Consider the following 20,284-nt stretch of genomic DNA (forward strand, 5'->3'; position numbering starts at 1 on the left):
CAATGGTTAATTGGTATTGTTAATTATCCCACTTAAAAAAGAAGACAATGCAATTTAATAATATTATTCCCTCCAAGCTGTTTACATCCTTAAAATCCTTAGTTCCATTGGAAAAGCATCTACTAACAAATGGGAATTTGAGAATCCTTAGGGGTTTGTGATGGAACTGCAAGGGATTTGTTTTAATTTGGGTAGATGCTGAAATAAAATACAATTTATAAATAATTTATGAAGTAATAGCTGTCTAAATAGAACACCTACATGATATTATAAAGATGATTGCATTTGTTTACAAATGTATTTTCAAATATTAACACGTTGTGAAGTTCACTATGTTTATCAATAGGTTCCATTAAAATCTCATGGGGTACTTGAAGTAAATAATTTAGATCAGCTGAGAAAAAAATAATAATAATTAAATAGAGAATCCCTTTGCTAAATGAATGAATGTAAATGTTAATGACTGTTCCCTGTACTTTCCTACCTTCAGTATCGTCTTGTATCACCACCTACAAAAAGACTCCTCCGCCGGTCCCTCCCCGCACCTCCACCAAGCCCTTCATCTCCATCACAGCCCAGAGCAGCACTGAGTCCGCGCAGGATGCTTACATGGATGGTCCCTGTGCGCGGGGTGAGCTAGCCCTCCATTCCGGTCTGAGCAATTCCACTGAGAGCATTGACAGCATGAAAGCCCTAACAGCAGCCATAGAGGCGGCCAACGCTCAGATCCACGGCCCTGCCAGCCAGCACGTCAGTAACAGTACCGTCACCATCAGCACCAGCCCCTCTCCACTGCCCATGCCTCTGCCCATACCCATACCTGGTATGGAAGATGTCCATAAGGATATGCTCAGGAAGGGCAGGTGCCTTTCTATTGGCATCCAGGTGAGTGAGATACAGGAAGTTTCAAGCTTTCCAGATAATCTTCGACATCTTTACACAGATAGCACACATACAGTACAGTGGAGTCCAAAAAATCTGAGACCACTAATGAAAATGCTTCTATTTTCTGATTCAGTTCAAATGTATTCATTATATATTAACATATTTTAGGTTGTATTATTAACATAAAACATTTAGTGTAAAGTTGAATTGAAAAAGTCCTGAATTTAATAATTTCTTAGCGTTTGGTATGGTACCCATTTGCTTTAATAACAGTATGCACCGAGCTGCCGTAGACATAGACATAAACAAAAATATCTGACCATTTGAATGGAGTTAACATTATCAATGAGCATGTTACATGCACACTGATTCTGTTTAATAAGCTGACAATATTTAAAGGGCTTGTTCACCCAAAAAATAAAAGTTCCCTAATTTACTCACCCTGATGACATCCCAGATGTGTATGAATTTATTTAATCTGCCGAACACCAAAAAAAAACTTGGAAGAATACTTCAGCTATGTAGTAGGCCACAATGCAAGTTAATGGTGACAAAAATTATGAAGCTATAAAAAGCACATAAAGGCAGCGTAAAAGTAATCAAAGTATAAAAAATAAAAGAGAAATATCTGATTATTTCAAATAAAATCTCATGTAAATGCAGGTTTCTTACATAGTTTGATTTTTGATAGTTGTCAGCATATTTTTGTGCATGTATACATGCTCAGTGTCATTTTAACTAACTTGTTTAAAATAATAGTTTATTTCCCAGTTTTGAAAAAAAAAAAAAAAAAGATTTTCAGTGTGGTCTAAGACTTTTGTATCATTGTGAAATTGCTGGTTTTAATGTAATGTGTTTAAACAGGTGGATGGGCCTGATGACCAGGAACTAGAGGACCAGTCCAAGTTTCAATCAGTAGGGATTCAGGTTGAAGAGGAGCATGGGTAAATCTGTGATCATATGTGTTTGTGTGCTGTTTAAAACAGCCATTTCATTTGAGGACAATATTACAGTAGTGACTAACTCTAGCTGTTGCTAGGAATGCTTTTATACTTTGGTGCATTGTGTTAGTAAGGTTTTGTATGGCAATTATCTAACACATTTCTTCCACTCTGCAGAAGGAGTGTTGTTTATTTTTGACTAGTGGGCACCCTAATTACTGTACATGGACCAGTGTTGGGTCATTTTGCTGATGCAGGCTTCATGTAATCTTTCCCACTCCCCATAATGCACAATTTCAATATAAATTTTTGTTAATGTTAGTAAATATAAATATCATTGTTCATTGTTAGTTCATAGTGCATTAATTAATGTTAAGAAATACAGCTTCTGATTTAAAAATATATTACTATATGTTGAAATTAACATTAACTGAGATGAATAAATGCTTAATAAGTATTGTTCATTATTATTTCTCTTAGTAATCTATAGTATCATTCTTTTTAGAAGAACAGTATTGGATGAATACCAACGTGTTGTGTGCTCATGACAAAATTCAAGAAAACACTGGTTCCAGCTTGCATTGTGATCCTACAATTATTCAAAATTAGCAAATAAAAGCTGTTCTTTCTTTCTTCCTTTTTCTCTCAGTCACCGGCGGTTCACGCGCTCTAACAGCGTGACAGCAGCAGTACAGGCTGATCTGGACACTCCAGACTTCACTCCAGCTGATTCTTCAGTCACAGTTTTCCCCTCTTCAGGCTGTATGTCACGGCAGTACTCACGTGATGCCGCCACCTCCACTGTCAGCATCCAGGGCTCAGGGAACCACTACCACGCCTGCTCCTCGGATGACTATGAGGATGTTGGGTTTGACCCCTCCATCTTGCCCCCACCTGACCCGTGGATCGACAGCGTGACAGAAGACCCCTTTGAGGTTGTGGGCCACTCAGTGTGTCAGCGTGATGGCCGCTGGTTCCTCAAGCTGCTGCAGGCGGAGACAGAGCGCATGGAGGGCTGGTGCAGGCAGATGGAGCAGGATGAGAAGGAAAACAAGCTACCTGATGACAGTGAGTGACTAATTTAACTACAATGCCATAATAAATGGAATGGACTAATTTCAGAGATTGTGATGACATATTTCACCCTTATTTAGCGGCATAAATCTAGCAAACGTTTTATATTTAAAACATTTTAAACATGTAGTACAAATTTATGCCATTATTTTTTGTTAAATTAACCTGCAATTAAATAAATTAAAAATATTAAATATAATTACCAAAATATTATAATATATAACTACAGTCTTGACCAACACAAAATACGTATTGTTTTAAAGCTTAGAAGCTATACTTTACAATGCATGTAGGCAATATGACCAAAACTGAACAAGTGCTTTGAAGAAGTGTTCTGTTTCAATCATTTATTTATAATTTTGCATGGTACATATTATTGTTGTATATTATATATATCTATAAACACATAAAACTGATCAAATAACCATGTGTCATATGTAGTCGGAAAGCTCTCAAAGAGTAGAATATAACTAGCCTATTTGTTTTACTTACAGACAAACCTATAGCGAGTATTAGCTAAGTACATGTCTTTGACATACATGTTATGTGTATATAGGTTTTGCATATGTGCTGAGTTTTTGCTTATAACTTCATGAAAAGTAAACAGTACATAACATATCGCATACCATTCCAGTTAAAATGAGCACACATACAACATAATCAGATGAATAGATCATTAGATAATCTACACAAAGCACAATGTGCACACAACACATAATTTGCTATCTGTCTAAAAACAGGATAGCTTTCCTGGATAAGATGACTTCATCGAAAATGATGTAACACATTTTTCAGCATCATGGAATGCTAAAACTATCATATTAGGAAGTAGATGCAACCAGAGGTGGAAGTCTTCCAAATATGGGCAGAGAGGATTATTTACTCTAACTAAGTACATGACACTGACTCAGTGATGGCTCAAATTACACAGAATGGAACTGAATGAGACCTTGTTACTCATGCCTGTATACTTTAGAGAAAGAGTATACCTTTAGTCATTGTTGTATTTTTATGTGTAATTAGATCTTATGTATAATTATTATATTTATTTGTATGTAGGGGCTTTTAGACACTTGATGTTTTTGTACACCAGGATACATTATTTTTGTAATGCTATAACTTTTAATTGCTTTATCATATCAACACAAACTTTTACTCAGTTACAGATTGCATGATTGGGAACAAAATAGTTCTTCGGAACTAATTTATTTACACCCTGAGATATATCATGTCAATATATATATATATATATATATTTTTTTTTTTCTTAGGCTGAGAGTCTAATAAATCATCATAATCTATATCATTAAAAAAAACTTTTTTTTGAAAAGTTTTCTTTCAAATTTACCAACAATATGATACCGTTGTATTTTTTGTAGAGTTATAAGGCATTTATTATGGGTTTGTCATTGAAACAGGAAATCTTTAAAAACACATTCAGAGCTTAAAGGGTTAAATAGAAAGTACTTAACACTGCTGAGATGGGGTTTTAAATACAGAGGCTAAGGGAGTAACAGTACATTTGGCATCTTTATCTCTTTTGACTGTCATAATCCATCTCTCCTTATTGTTTTTTTCAGTTTTGGAAAGTTGTCGAAATGTATACTGGGTTTTATCTTATGCTGTTGGAGCAAATGGGAATGCAAAAATAATACTTGCTACTATTTTCCATCCACTGCTATAGAAGTTTACCCTGCTATAGTTTACTCCAGTGTTTCAAACTCAGAAATGTTAAAATTATCTCAATCTCATGTACGAAATAAAGAGGCCTTTTGGATTCTACTGATCAACTAGTCTTAATTGAAAATTTGAAATATCTTTTTGAACATTATATTAGTCTTATACTGTGTTGACAAATTTCCTCTTGAAACAGGAAGTTGAGACAGGAAATATCAAAGGGCTTGGCCCTTTTTTTAAATATTAAACAGCCTGTTTACAAGACAGTCATGATCCATGATTTTCTACTTTGTGTTGCCAATCAGAAATAGGTGGTATTAAGGGGAGGGACATTCTAACCATTTGATTGGACCAATTGAGTGAGTTCCGTATGAGTCATCAATATTTTTTGTTTGTAATCCCGGAAAAGAAAGACTGTATACATATTAAATGTGTATATCTGCTAAAAGTGAATGTGTCAGCATTTAGGTGTACAATCTTTTAAATTCATGTTTAGGAAATGTTTGCGTCACACCCTTCATTTTAGTCAATATATTTATAATAATCATAATAGAGCTCATATTCTTTGTTTCCAAGACTATCAAGTGGCAAAAGGAGTAGTATTCTTCGTCTCCATTGCTCCCGCTTAGTGCAGTGTGTTGTGATGAGCGTATATTATGCTTATGTGTCTGTTTGTGTGTGTGCTGTGCAGTCCTGGGGAAGATCCGCAGTGCAGTGGGAAGCGCACAGCTGCTTATATCCCAGAAGTTCCAGCAGTTCAGGGAGCTGTGTGAGGAAAATCTGGTAAGTACTGATAACAATACCAACAATAAAAGTCATAAACATTTATTTGAGAGAAACTTATATTTGGGGCTGTGGATCAATCAAAAGGAAATGTGGGTGATATTTACCTTGGCACTTTTTGCAAGCACAACAACAGTATAGACAGACAAGGTCACACACCACCCTGTTGAAACAGTTTGAATCAGAGTGAAATTTCAAGCTGGTCCAGGCTGGATTATGTTAGACTCTGCTTGTTCCGTGCTGGTCTAGGTGGTGCAAGAGCATAAAAGTAGTATTTCTGGCAAAGTTGTGTGACCAATTATGTTGGCCTTTTTAACAGGCCAGTGCTTGATAACACTGGCTTATGAGAATAAATATTTGTCAATATTTAATAGAGCAATACTGTAACAGTAAACACCAGGTTTCAAAGAGTTAAATGAAACAGTAGGCAAATGATGACTGACAGGTTTTTGACCCAACAGAACCAAAATGCTCACCCACAGCCAGTGGCTCAGGATCTGGCAGGGTTCTGGGACATGCTCCAGCTCTCCATTGAGAATATCAGCCTCAAGTTTGATGAGCTGCACCAACTCAAAGCCAACAACTGGAGACCCCTCGACCCCCCTGAGAGAAAGGTACAACAAACTTGCAGAATCAGTATGGCTTGAGTCATTAAGATACTGTATGAAGAATGTAAGTGCAGGCATACCAGATGCCCGAAAGAAGGGTACTATTCATCAATACAAAGGAAACCATTCATTTTTTTCATTCATGTGCATGATCTGTTGCTTTTGTAGTGTGATATTATGCATTCAGTGGTGGGGACTGGCAACACACAGACTTTCAAAATCCCCAGATTGTGAAACAGAACATCACTATGCTGAGAGCAAATCTTGCCTTATCTGTTAGTTCTCCAGTCACAGCTAAAGGTCATAATTTTCCCCTCTGAAGTGTTGCTCTAGCCTCCCTGTGCCTCATGTATTGTACTGCTGTTGGTCTGTTGGTCTAATGTGATGTTAATCATGACTGTAAATGTTTTTCTCACTCACTTAATTTCCTGACATCCTCTCCATGTTTGTTTTGTTTGTTTGTTTGACAGTGAGCTGTTTTCAGAAGTCATTCCATCTGGCACACACCATGGGGGCACCGGCCCCCAACCTCTCACCCACGCCGGGCCGCACTCTTACTGCACGCAGTCGGCCGCAGAAGCGTTAGCGCTGCTCTGTAGCGTTAACCGCGGCTGGCCTCAGTGCTGTCTGTGTGCAGGTGTGCCATATTGCTGTCTCAGCTCCTCTCTCTCCGCCTACTGCGGTGGCTAACTGACTGTTTGTCGTCCCTGTTCAGGAGAGAAGGCTGCCTCCCCCAGTGCCAAAGAAACCCCCGAAAGGCCACCCTCCGCTGGCCAGAGACCGCTCGCTGGAGAGCACAGAAAAGCAGCGTCAAGAGGCCCGCAAGCGTTTGATGGCGGCCAAGAGAGCTGCTTCGGTTCGGCAGAACTCGGCCACAGAGAGCGCAGACAGCATCGAGATCTATATACCCGAGGCCCAGACCAGACTGTGAAACTGTCAAACACAAATACACACTTACACAAAAAAGCTCAAGTGCAGAATTCCACCGTGAGCAAAGCACATCACACAGATATGTATTTTCCTAATGCTAAGATCACTGTATATTAGGAAGAACATTCACCAGCACCATGATAGCACAGTAGTAGTAGTAATTTGACCTTTCATTAAAAAATAAAAGACCAACATGATTTTTCTATGACCCCAAACCATTATCAATCGCACGTACACACACACCATTCGGAGCCCTGTAACTTTATTTATGTAATTTTTTATGCGTGTTTGATTACATAGTTTTAATGGAAACAGCACATTCCATGAATATGGTTTATTTGAAATACTTTTGTGACTTTTTTGTTTGAATCATTTTAAGCCCAAATCCCATGTTTTTGTTGTGAGAACTATTAGATATAAGATAAACTATTATCCAACATATCTTGCCTGTGTCCAACAATTAAAATCATAAAACAGTTTCATAATTTTGACAATTATTATGTAAAAAATTGCTACTAGTTATAATTACCAAAAACACAATATTTACCTGGATTCCACATTTTGTGTGCAAACAAATTATGGCATGATTTTTACAAAATAAATACAAAAACATATTACATTCTTTACAATTGTGACACCCAAGAAGTAACATTATTTTGCCCATTCCTACCACATGGCAGGAAGACAAGTAAATAATATAATTCAGTTTGTTCAATTATAAACAATTTATAGAAATTGCATGTTGGCTGCATACCAATAAACTACTGAGTGATGGCTTAATTAAGCTAAATTTGCAGCCATGTTAGCCACTTTTATTGTTATACAGTATATTGTTTATTTCTACAAAATTATGAAACCACAGAAATCAGGTTTTTAAACTGTATTTAGACATTACTAATACATAGACACCCAAAGTTTGGTAACAGTGTTGCAAAAATTACAAACCTCACTAAAAAAGAATTAAAAATAAAATATACTGATATAATATTACGCTTAACCTCCTGAGCTTTAGAATCAACATTTTCTCTGGGTTATGCTCCTTTCATGACCATTTGCTGAAAAAAAAGAATACTCAGTTATACACATTCCCATATTCAGCACTAACCTCTCTTGGGGTGATTGGCTTACCTTCATTCACCATATAGATTAACGTGGGCATTTACACAAAACTTTAACATTTGACAGTTCTACACAGACATATAACAATTGAACATATTCACTCTGAGTGTAATGAACTGAGTGTATGTAATATAATCTGTCTTACCTTTTACCTTAATGGTTGAAGGAATGCTATAGCAGGTTTAATGTTTTGCTTCTCGACAGTCTTTCCCACCTGTCTATCTTTTACATGCTGTCTTAATCTAATGATCTGAAGAGATGTGATCATAGTGAATTATGTTCCTAGTCATGTGATGTAGGTACTCTTCAGAAGTAAACCCTTGCTCTGTCTGTCTCTCTTACCAGTGCCATCTAAGTATCCTGTTTGAAACATTGTCATTCGGCCTTTTAGCATTTCTGTTTTTTAAAGAAATAGTTCACAAAAAAAAAAAATCCCTCATAATTTACTCACCCTCATGCCATCCCAGATGTGTATGACTTTCTTTCTTGTGCTGAACACAAATTAACATTTTTAGAAGAATAATTCAGCTCTATGGATCCTCACAATGCAAAGTTTTTACTATAAATTTACCTTCCTGCCCAGTAGGTGGTGATATGCATTAAGAATATGAATTGCCAAAATCAAATTAAGAAGAATGTGTGAGTGAAAGTGGAGACTGATGTTAAAAAGGACCTAAATATTTATCTTTTTTTCTTCTGCTGAACACAAACGAAGATTTTTAGAAGAACGTTTAATCTCTATAGGTCCATACAATGCAAGTGAATGGTGACCAGACCTTTGAAGCTTCAAAAATCACATAAAGGCAGAACAAAAGTAATCCATACAACTCCAGTGGTTTAATTAATGTCTTCTAAAACAATATGATCACTTTGGGTGAGAAACAGTTGATCAGTATTTTACTTCATTACATATTGATCTGTTTCTAACCCATTCTATTCACTTCTGAAGACATGTATTTTACCACTGGAGCCTTATAAATTCAATTACTTATAAGCTGCCTTTATATGCTTTTTGACCACAATTTTGGTCATTATTCACTTGCATTGTGAGGACCTATACAGCTGAGATGTTTGTTTTTTGTGTTCAGCACATCCGGGATGGCATGAGGGTGAGTAAATGATGAGAGAATTTGCATTTTTGGATGAACTATCCCTTTAAGCAGAGCAACCCTTAAAGGGATAGTTCATCCAACCCTGCTTCCTCTCTTTCTCTCTTTTTTATTAAATTGGAAAATATGGCCACATAACAGGGTTTTTAAGCAAAAAGCAATACTCAAAATTCTAACAATGTTACACTACAACATCTCAACAGAATGTAGAGATTCTGTAAGAACTGATTCAATGCTAATGAAAAAGATGCCTTCACTTTTCTGTAGCCATTTCTGTTTCTTTTCATTTAGATGCTTGCTATTGTGAACGCTTATCAATGGACACTCTTGGAGAATTATTATTTTGAAACCTCTTTAGTCATATATGGGACATTTAGGCACATTATATTCTTTAGTGTGTAAAATACAATTAAACTTACTAATAATTTTTCTAATGTAGATTTGGGGCCTTCTGTGGATTTTTATGTAGACAAGTAGTGATAATTTAATGAGAAGACAGCAAAACAATTACACTAGAAGGGAGTTCTAATAAATTGCAAGCTTTTCGTCATTGTTCACAAGATTATGTCTTTCCAGTAGCAATTTCAGTGACTTAATTTAATGTGTGTTTTAATACTGTGCTGGGGCACAGGGACAAGTTTTTTGTAAGCTTTGTGCTCAAAGGGGTTGCGACTCTGAGAGGACCATGTGACTACCTGATCAGTCATGTCAGGTGAGCTAAACTAGCATTAAACTCTCAGGAAAAGACAGAGGAAGACAGGAAATGTGAGTGAAGCAAAATCAGGGTCTCCCAGTGGTGTTCTATGAGTGTTAAGTGCACACAGGTGTGTGTTCTAAAGAATGTATGTATCTTTATGGTGAATAAGTATGTGTGTGTGTGTGTGAGAGAGAGAGCCTGTGTGCATGTATGTGTGTGTGTCTACAAAGTGCTTCCTACTTTCATTGGTTAACACAATCTTTGAATCTTTCTGTTGGATGAAGTCTAGTAGCCTCATTAACTTGTGTACAGTATCAAAGCCCCTTGTTCTAATTTTAGTCTATATTGTTTGTACAAGAAAACAATGATGAGGACATTCTTGTAAGCATGCAAACACAATATGAGTCTTATAGATATGTATCTGATTTATACTGTTATATATTCATTTATTTATTTATGTACTTATTTATTTGTCTACCTATGTATGATTTATTTTATACGGTTTTGATTCAGTTCAGTGATCTGTCATGCCACCCTATTATTGTGAATATGTTGTTCTTTATGTATAAACATTACATTTGCATACATACGATGAATAATGAATAAATTCTGGAAACTTTTTTGTCTTTAAATATATTAGAGAATGTATGTAAACAGTTGTGGCTGGGCGGAGGGCTAATCAGGCTAATCGAGCCTCATAGAGGGATAAAGGCCGACTGGAAGCTGCAGTGCGAGAGAGAAAGAGAGAGATTTATGGACAGCTGTCCGACACATTTGTGTGTTTGTCTTTTTGTTTAAGTTTCGTATTAAAATATTATTTATATTCTCAAGCCGGTTCTCACCTCTTTCTTTTCATTAATCCCTTTACACTGGTGCCGAATCCCGGGAAGGAGGAGGGATGCGCCGTAATACAATCCTAACCTTCCTCTTTCCCCTCATCCTCTTTGACACACAAGAACGCACTTGATGTGTTGCAGAATTAACGGCATCGTTATCACTACACGATAGCCTATTCGAGGGAGCAAAGAAGCCACCGAAGCTGCACCTATCTGCTGCACGCTCTCCTATTAGACTACTTAGCATGCAATAAGCTTCCCTGTGGAAAGCTTCCGTATGTCATGTGGTACATGATTAAACATTCGTTTATAAGGAAAGTTCAAAATGTGAAATTTTTATATAATATATTGTGTATAATGTTTAATTTTAAGCAGCACCTTGTACAGCCGTGGCCAAAAGTATTGGCAGTGACATACATTTTGTGTTTTGCAAAGTTTGCTGCTTCGGTATTTGTAGATAATTTTTTCACATGTTTCTATGGTATACTGGAAAACAATGATAAGCGTTTCATAAGTTTTAACGGCTTTATTGGCAAAAACACTAAATTTATGTAAAGAGTCAATATTTACAGTGTTGACCCTTGTTCTTCATAACCTCTGCAATTCACTCTGGCATGCTGGATATCAGCTTCTGGGCCAAATCCTGACCGATGGCGACCCATTCTTCACTTATTAGTGCTCGGATTTGTTCACAATATGTGGGTTTCTGTTTGTCCACTCGCCTTTTGAGGATTGACCACATGTTCTCTATTGGATTAAGATCCGGGGAGTTGCCTGGCCACAGATCCAAAATTTCAATGTAATGATCTCCGAGCCACTTCATTATCACTCTTGCCTTGTGACATGGTGCTCCATCATGCTGGAAAATGCACGGATCATCACCAGATTGCTCCTGGAGTGTTGGAAGAAGTTGCTCTTGCAGGAAGTTTTAATACCGTTCTTTATTTATAGCAGTGTTTTTGGGCAGAATTGTGAGAGAGCCCATTCCCTTGGATAAAAAGCAACCCAACACATGGATGGTCTCAGGATGCTTCACTGTTGGCACGACACAGGACTCATGGTAGTGTTCACCTTTTCTTCTACAGACTATCGATTTTCCAGATGTCCCAAACAGTCGGAAGGGGGCTTCATCAGATAAAATATCTTTGCACCAGTCTTCTGCTGTCCAATACTTGTACTTCCTGCAAAATTTCAGTCTGTCCTTGATGTTTTTCTTGGAGAGAAGTGGCTTCTTTGCTGCCCTTCTTAACACCAGGCCATTGTCCAAAAGTCTTCGCCTCACTGTGCGTGCAGATGCACTCACACAAACCTGCTGCCAATATTGAGCAAGCTCTGCACTGGTGGTGACATGATTCCGTAGCTGACTCCTCAGGAGGAGACAGTCCTGGCACTTGCTCGACACTCTGGGACGTCCTGAAGCGTTCTTCACTGCAGTTGAACCTCTCTCATTGAAGTTCTTGATGATCCAGTAAATGGTTCTTTCAGGTGCAAAATTCTTTGCAGCAATTTCCTTGCATGTGAGGCCATTTTGATGTAAAGCGATGATGGCTGCACATCTTTAATTGGAGGTAACCATTGCTAAAAGAACACAACGACTGGAAGCACTTCTTCCCTCCTTTTATAGCAAGCAGTCTGCTCTTATAATCCAAACAGAATGATAGAGAGATTTCACCTGACTAGTACTCATTCATACTTTCCCAGGTGCTGCTGATATGATTAGTGAAATTATGTTGGCTGGTCATTTTGTGCCATGACCAAAAAACAGTAAAATTTGGGGTTTTGTGATAAAGTTCATTTTTTTGGCCAATGAAGATTTTTGCAATTATTTATAATACATCTGATCACTCTGCACAATAATCTAGAAACAATGTGAATCAACACCACAACAACTGAAGCAGAACATTTTTGGAAAAACAAAATGTATGTCACTGCCCTGCTACTTTTGGCCATGGCTGTACATCAGATTTGAATACAGTATGTAAAGATTCTGTATTAACAGAAATGTTTAAGTTAAACTTACTCACTTAATTTAATCAATATTACATCATGAAGGTAAGTCTGCTGTAATTTTTACAGTAACTTACTGTCACCTGGATGCCAGTGAGTTACTGTAAAATTATTTATAGTATGATTACTGTATTTTCATTTACAGTATATGTACTGTATTTTAATTTACAGTATATGTACTGTATTTTAATTTACAGTATATGTACTGTATTTTAATTTACATTAATATTACTGTATTTTCATTTACAGCATATGGACTGTATTTTCATTTATAATTAATTTAATTTAAATGTTATTTAGTTAAGATTTCATTTCTATTTTTTTTTTATTAATATTTTCCACCTGTAAGAAAATCTAATTGTAGCAACACCCCCAACCCCAAAAAATCACAATTACTCATGCACATTTTACATTTATTGTCTTTGTTGAACATTTACTTAGTAAAACTAGTTCCAATGTATCTGTAATGTAACAGCTAAAACTTAAACATTTTCAAAGTGATACAAGCCAAAATAAATAAAAAAATATTAATATCTGCTTAAAATTGACCAATCTCAGCTCTTGTTGTTAAATTTTTGGAGAGGTAGGACTTATAGCCCGTCATAGGTTCGACGCTTAAGTAAAAATAGGCCTTGTATACCAGTGAGCCTCCTATAATCAATAGCTTATCCTTGTAATTTACCTAATTACATGGATGGTGAAAAGACAGGACTTCAGTGTGCAAGCAGTCTCCACTAACCCTGGATGGCTTGCCTTGCACCTTTTGAAATGAACCTTTTAAAGGCTCTTGTGAAGGGTTGACTGAGTAGCCTACAGTTGTAACACGTTTTGCTTTTTGCGCACTGCACAAATACAGAGATTAATAAGCATGACATTTGTTTACATGATAGCCTACCTTAATTTGTCTACTAACAAAATAAATGCAAAAAATCTGCGTATACACTGTTCATTTTTCTACCATTTGTGTTTGAAGACAATAAGGGATTTTGTTACAACTGTGCCCAGGTCAGGTACACATGCACACACATGCAAACCAACCAAAATACTAATCACATTTGAACTAAATCTATTTTAAATAATAACTTTTACAGTACATAATTCTATCTATCTATCTATCTATCTATCTATCTATCTATCTATCTATCTATCTATCTATCTATCTATCTATCTATCTAAATTTATTTATTATTATTATTTATTTATTTTTTTTTTGCTTACTAATTTCTGGCTAAATAAAATTATAATAATAATTAAAAAAAAAAAACTCTAAAGGTTTATTTTGCTGGACGCCGAGGAAATCACCTCTCTAATCTGAAACACTTTGCGGGCAGCAATATTCTCAGATTAACGCAGGACAAATCAATGAGTCTAGAACGTAGTGAATCAATAATCTTCTTAATATCCGAGACGATAACGTAATAATGAATAGGCGCTGTTTTACGCATTTGAGAGGATTATTACAGATTATTACAGACTGTATCGCTTATTGTCGCAATATTCTCTAGTTCCAGATCCGTGAAACCGATGCTGTTAATCTAGGATCAAATATGAGTCGTGAATTGATTGGTTTAATCCAAGTTAACTAACTAGGCCTACTTAAGTATCCACAATTATGTTATTCGATTAAGAAGCATTATTTCAGTGGATACACTGTTTTTTTTAAGCACGCAATCTGTTTTTATTTAGGCTATATTGCTGATATTGCAAGAATAAACCAGTGCCTTTCTTAGACGTTAGGGAACAATATGCCCCTATACGTGTTGATTTGACATTTAAGAAAGAGCACTTTATTTGTTCATTGTTCTGAATGAAGGAATCTCTCCACGCACCACGACTGCCGTTCTAATTTGTCTTGCAAGCTGGAGTACGCTCGCTCAGTGTGCTGTTGCTGCTCCTGTTGCTCTGGCGCATGTGGCTGGATTCCCAGGGATCCCCAGTGTTTTGCAGCTTGCGCTTCTAAACATCTATGACCCTTTAAAGAGGCTCCTGTCGTAAATGGTTGTCTACCAGTCAGCCTTTTTGAATACCAGGTCACTAAATGTAAAGTGTAAGAAGAACGCAAGCCACTTGACAGGCGCATGGACAAAGTGTGGTGCCTTTTATCGTTTAGGCATTATCCGACCCACAATACCCACTTGTTCCACGCACGTAGCTATAGTTTTAACAATTGTTTGCTATTTGTTGTTGAATTATAATATTATTATTATAATATAGGCCTATTAACAGGCCTATATTTTTTAAGGTCTTAGATTACCGTACAACTATCAAACCCTCATTACTTTGTTAATACAGCCAATTATTGTCATTGATTGATCATTTAATCTGCCATTTTATCTAATCCTTCATCTAATCCTGTTTGACACTAGAGATTACACAGATTAGTGGTAATTCTCCACTGACATTCTTTGACGTTTTTCCTTTCATTAATCAACGTTTTCTTAATTAACTCATAGATTATTATTAATATTTTGTTATTTATTATTTTAATTTGTATTATATTTGTTGTCATTATAATCAACAATTGTGTGGTTTTCAAATAATCGGTGGGATTGCTTTAATAAGTGCTCTGTAAATCACTTTGGATAAAAGTGTCTGCCAAATACATAAATGTAAATATAAATGTAATAATCTACTTAATACTTTGAACGTGTCATTTCTTGCCATTTTTAGCCTTTTCTGGCCTCGTGAACTAATGCATAATGATCAAGGAAAAAAGACGTCTCATTTATAATGCTCATCGTTGTAAAGTCTGTTCAGTAAAACCATGTGTTGCTATTCCCATGCAAGCCCAATGTCTGCAGCGCCCACAGCCGCTGAGACGTGTGACATTGGTTAATTGATATCGCAAAAGTGACGGTCACGGTCCTGTCTGTGCTTTATTGAGAATGACTCGCTTTGCTAAACAACCGGTGGGCGCTCAGGTACCACTTGTGCCGCTCCACAGAGGACTCAGGTGCACCGTTCAAATTCACGGAGAATGTGCACTTTATGCATAAGTGATAAGTGATTTGTATGCATTATTTATGTTATATAATCTGATGAAAAACAATATTGGATTAAATATTTTATTTTAGACTGATTACGTTCTGAGGATTTTGTATCTTTTCGATTTTTAAACTTTCTCCATCCTCCAGTTCTGAATTGTTTAATAGAAATATATTTCCTCTTTAAGAAATTACTTTTATCAAGACCCTTTTTTAAATATTATAAATTCGTTTTTTAGCATACAAGCTGCACGTCTGCTCTGTTCATTCACTGCCAGCAGTGGGTCTCTTTGAGTGCAGAGAGCGCAAGTGGTGTGATTCCCACGAATTGTCCCTCGTGTTGCAGCTTGCAGCGGGGTGCAACAACCATACACTCACCAGACCCTTTTTCTCTATAACTAACAAAGTGACCCCCTCCATCTTTATTTGAATAGCAGAGAATAAGCGTTGTTTATGGGCTTCAACCAGTTAGCATCTCAGGTACCTGCATAATTTGTTGTGAGGTGTCTTACAAACCTCTTCATTGGCGACCACTGTGAGGCACCCTCTTTTAGTGCCAGTACCAGCCCCCTAATAAAACCATACCCGCTACCTGTCGTTTTTCCGCTGGTAATTCTTGTTTGTTATTCAAGGACTTCTATAATGATGTCTCGTGTTAAAACAAACAAACAAACAAACTTTATTTATATGCCCATAACTCACTGGTTTATATAGAAATCTATCGTTAAATGTGCCCCGCTCCCAAACTTTTACCTGTACTTCCTTGTATATGATCCTTTATTAAAATCGAATTCATACAATTAGTTAGTAAAAAGTGTGGCTAAAACAATTAACGTTATTTTACTATGACAATCAAAGTTTTTATTTTTTCCTGAGACAATTCATATGTTGACTTTTTTTTTTTTAATTACTTTTTATTCTTATTTCTTGTTCTTAATTGTTATATATATATATATTATGTATCTTGTATTTTCTTTATAATTTTTATATAATTAGAATTTTGGATTGCCATTGAATTGCTATTTTGTATTAAATGTGATATATAAATAAACTTGTCTTGCATTGTTATGTAAATACAATTTCACTGGGGAGGGGTGGCCTATTTTATTTTTATTTGTGTGTGTGTGTGTGTGTGTGTGTGTGTGTGTGTGTGTTTATTTTATTTTATTTTTTATGTTTTTGTTTGTATTTTAAGATTTGCGTTAAACTTAATTTCATTTAAAAGCTGTTCTTCTATTCATATATTAACGGTGGTTGATAAAGCTGATTAAACGTGTAAAAGCACAAACTTGATAACTTTTTCCAGAAGATAATATTGACACAATATTCAGAATTCTGCAAGTCTTCACTGAAACACTGCACTTTGATTGGCCTACTTGTGAAAACACCTAGAAATAACAGCCGTACAATGCAATAAATCTGCACATTGAATTGGAATGTTATCTCGGCTAAACGATAAATAGGCTAACGATAAACTTTTTACATAGAGACAATCAGGTCATTTGTGATTCTGCTAACAGCTCTTGTTCATTTCCTTGTTTTTAATTTAAAATCTTAATTCAATGTGGATAATTTTTATGTTTGTTCTAGAACACGTATTGTCACCGATAAGTCTTTCAGGGTGACTACGGGTTGTTCTTATTGAAAGCTAAAACCACCACCGCTTTACCACTGAAGCTCTCATCTTTTTCTTGGGATTGTTTCTTGGTTTACCAGCTTAAAGAGGAGCCTCAAGGTGACAGGGTCAACAGTAGGCCTACCTGTTCCCTGACCCCTTAATTACACGTGATATCTTTGTGCACTTTATCACTTAATTTGTAATGATAGAAAGACAAACAGGCAGACAAAACAACATTTAAGTGAGCGCACATGTCCCTTAACCACTCTGCTTTTACTTATCTGTCTCTGTCTGATTGTTCAATATCTTGTTAACTGAGGAGTTACTTAATTCACATAAGAACTGAAAAAGTGATAGAGAAGTCAAACATGCAAACCGCATGTTTTATACCGGCTCTGGCTTAGAAATACATTTGATATATTCCTGCAGTGCAGTTATAGGCCTACATGCCTAATGATATGGCGTGCTTTTATGTATTATTTCTGTATAATCTCTAAAATGCTTCATTTTTCAAAATCACAGCCTACATATTTAATTTAAGTCGACCTCAGTGTTAAACCTCCCTATATATATATACATATATATATATATATATATATATATATATATATATATATATATAATTGTTTTAGAGTTCAATTTTGACCACTATGGGAAGAACCAGTTGTGACCTTTTACACTCGGACTTACTGGATGTTATACAGCTTTAAATATTTTTTTTTTGCACATATATGAATCAAAGAGCAGAGCAGAATAATTCGGAAAATGTGTGTAATGTAGTTAATTTGTTATAAAATGTCAATAGTGACTGAAATGACTGTAAATTGAGACATCTTTGTTCAATGTTTATACAGTATGTAAACCTATATATATATAAATCATTAAACATTTTTACTTCATTAATATTCAGTACATATAATGTTTTCCACTATCACTATACACTTTAGCACAACGATATAACAGCTTTTTGTAAAGGGGGGTTCTTTAGTGCCGTTAAAGAATTTATGCATTTGAATGGTTTTCAATATGGTTAAAAAAATATTGAAAACAGACAGCATATAGGCCTAAGAGTTATTTTTGTTTTATTTTTTGTTACGGTCATGTTAAACTAATTCTGATCACAGGTTTGACTAGGACATAAATGGATGGAAAGATTATTTTTTATTATACAGTTGTCAATATGGGCAGTAAAAAGTACCCCCAATCGCTTTGTTGTCAATTTAGGACTATGTACTCTCTGTGTTTTGGGCTCAGGGGGCGTGTACTGGGGGTGGCCTGTAAAGATGCCTTACCCTAAGGTGAGCTGTCTCAGCTGCAGGCGCTGGGGATGCTTAGCGCTGATTGGTTGGCTCTTACGGTCAATGGCACGCGAATATGGATGTAGTTATAAGAGTTCTCGCGTGCCGCCTTTCAAACTGAACCAACTCTTGATCATCAAGAGGAAAGATCGAAGAGTCGGCCATTGTTGTTACTGGGCAACACCAACACAGCACAAAAATGGACACTGTGTTGGATCCATTCACAGGCTTAGATTCATTCTCCTCCCCTTACTTCGACGACGATGACTTCTTCACAGACCAGTCGTCGAGGGACCACTTGGACACAGATGAGTTTTTGGATGAGGATGTCGACTTTCTCACAAATCAAATCCAAGAATATTATAAGGACAATCGAATATCACAGGATGGAGATTATTGTGATGTTGGCAACTTCTCTTTTTCTTCTTCGTCTTCGACTTTCTCATACGGATGCGCTGACAGCACCTCGGAGCTGTCCCCTCACAGAGGAGACGGTCCTTTATTAAAGAGGCGAAGGCGCATGAGATCCGAAGGAGAGATGCAACAGTTGCGTCAAGCTGCCAACGTCCGGGAGCGACGGAGAATGCAATCCATTAACGATGCTTTCGAGGGACTAAGATCTCACATCCCTACTTTACCATACGAGAAAAGACTCTCAAAAGTTGACACTTTACGACTTGCAATAGGCTATATAAATTTCCTTGCAGAACTTGTGCAGTCTGACATGCCGATCCGGAACTCAAATAGTGACTCTATAAACCAACCTAAAAAAGTAATCATTTGCCACAGAGGAACAAGTATGTATAATTATCATTATTTTTATTAAATTCTTAATTTGTTATAATTATTATTGTTATTGTTATTATTATTATTATCATTATTATAAAACAATTATTTCCTAGGATCCCCATCTCCAGATGATCCTGACTACGGGTTGCCTCCTCTCGCGGGCCACTCTCTTTCATGGACTGATGAGAAGCAGCTAAAAGATCAGAACATCATTAGAACAGCGAAAGTATGGACACCAGAGGACCCAAGAAAGTTGCACTTGAAATCATCTATAAACAACATTGAGAATGAACCCCCCTTTAATTTAATTTCATAAGGCAGTGCCATTATTGTAACTACTGTATACACGTTGTGTACAACAACAAAAAAAATTTTTGTAACATATTATTATCGTGACTATCTGTATTTCAGATCCTCAGTCTGAATTGACCATAAAGCCATTGGCAATCATTTTGTGTCGTACATATTTAATTGTTTTAATATATTTTTTCTTCTAATTTAATACAGTTGTATGCTAAACAAAAAGTATTTTTATACAAACGAAATGTGTACAAATGCGTCTATATTTATACTGATGACTTAATAAATTTGTCTATCTTACTTTCATGTGTTTGCATTTTGACTTTTATGGAAAATAAAACATGATATATAAACCAGTTCCTAACACCAACATATACCCCTAAAATCTCAAGCTTGACATTAATTAATTGTAAGCTCCTGTTCTTTTTGGTTACAGACTGCTCTAACTATTAATTTTTAGTTGGACGTGGTTAAAAAGTCTGATTTAAATGTAATTTATTTAGGCAAACAGACATCATGTGGTACACCATTTAATGACAATATTAGATATACACCATGATAGCATAAATATGACCAAGCAAATTAATATAATAAATATGATGTTGACAGGCCATCCTTTTTTGCATGAC

At 36.1% G+C, this 20,284-nt stretch overlaps 2 protein-coding genes across 2 annotated transcripts in view; both read left to right on the forward strand.

The window, feature by feature from the left end:
* Positions 1-10,565, forward strand: part of LOC127648995 (disks large-associated protein 1-like) — a 192,664-nt gene extending 182,099 nt beyond the window's left edge. The window contains exons 7-13 of the mRNA XM_052133869.1: positions 491-903; positions 1,750-1,829; positions 2,476-2,894; positions 5,269-5,360; positions 5,822-5,974; positions 6,030-6,032; positions 6,684-10,565. Of these exons, the coding sequence (XP_051989829.1) occupies positions 491-903; positions 1,750-1,829; positions 2,476-2,894; positions 5,269-5,360; positions 5,822-5,974; positions 6,030-6,032; positions 6,684-6,899 (1,376 nt within the window). The 3' untranslated portion in view covers positions 6,900-10,565. The remainder of the gene's footprint in view (positions 1-490; positions 904-1,749; positions 1,830-2,475; positions 2,895-5,268; positions 5,361-5,821; positions 5,975-6,029; positions 6,033-6,683) is intronic.
* Positions 10,566-18,719: 8,154 nt separating this feature from the next.
* Positions 18,720-19,783, forward strand: LOC127649801 (pancreas transcription factor 1 subunit alpha-like). The gene is made up of 2 exons (XM_052135046.1): positions 18,720-19,363; positions 19,469-19,783. The coding sequence occupies exons 1-2, from the start codon at positions 18,766-18,768 to the stop codon at positions 19,669-19,671; spliced, it is 801 nt and encodes a 266-aa protein (XP_051991006.1). The 5' UTR covers positions 18,720-18,765; the 3' UTR covers positions 19,672-19,783.
* Positions 19,784-20,284: the final 501 nt, after the last annotated feature.

Source organism: Xyrauchen texanus, chromosome 9, assembly GCF_025860055.1.
Source record: "Xyrauchen texanus isolate HMW12.3.18 chromosome 9, RBS_HiC_50CHRs, whole genome shotgun sequence".
Taxonomy (NCBI): domain Eukaryota; kingdom Metazoa; phylum Chordata; class Actinopteri; order Cypriniformes; family Catostomidae; genus Xyrauchen; species Xyrauchen texanus.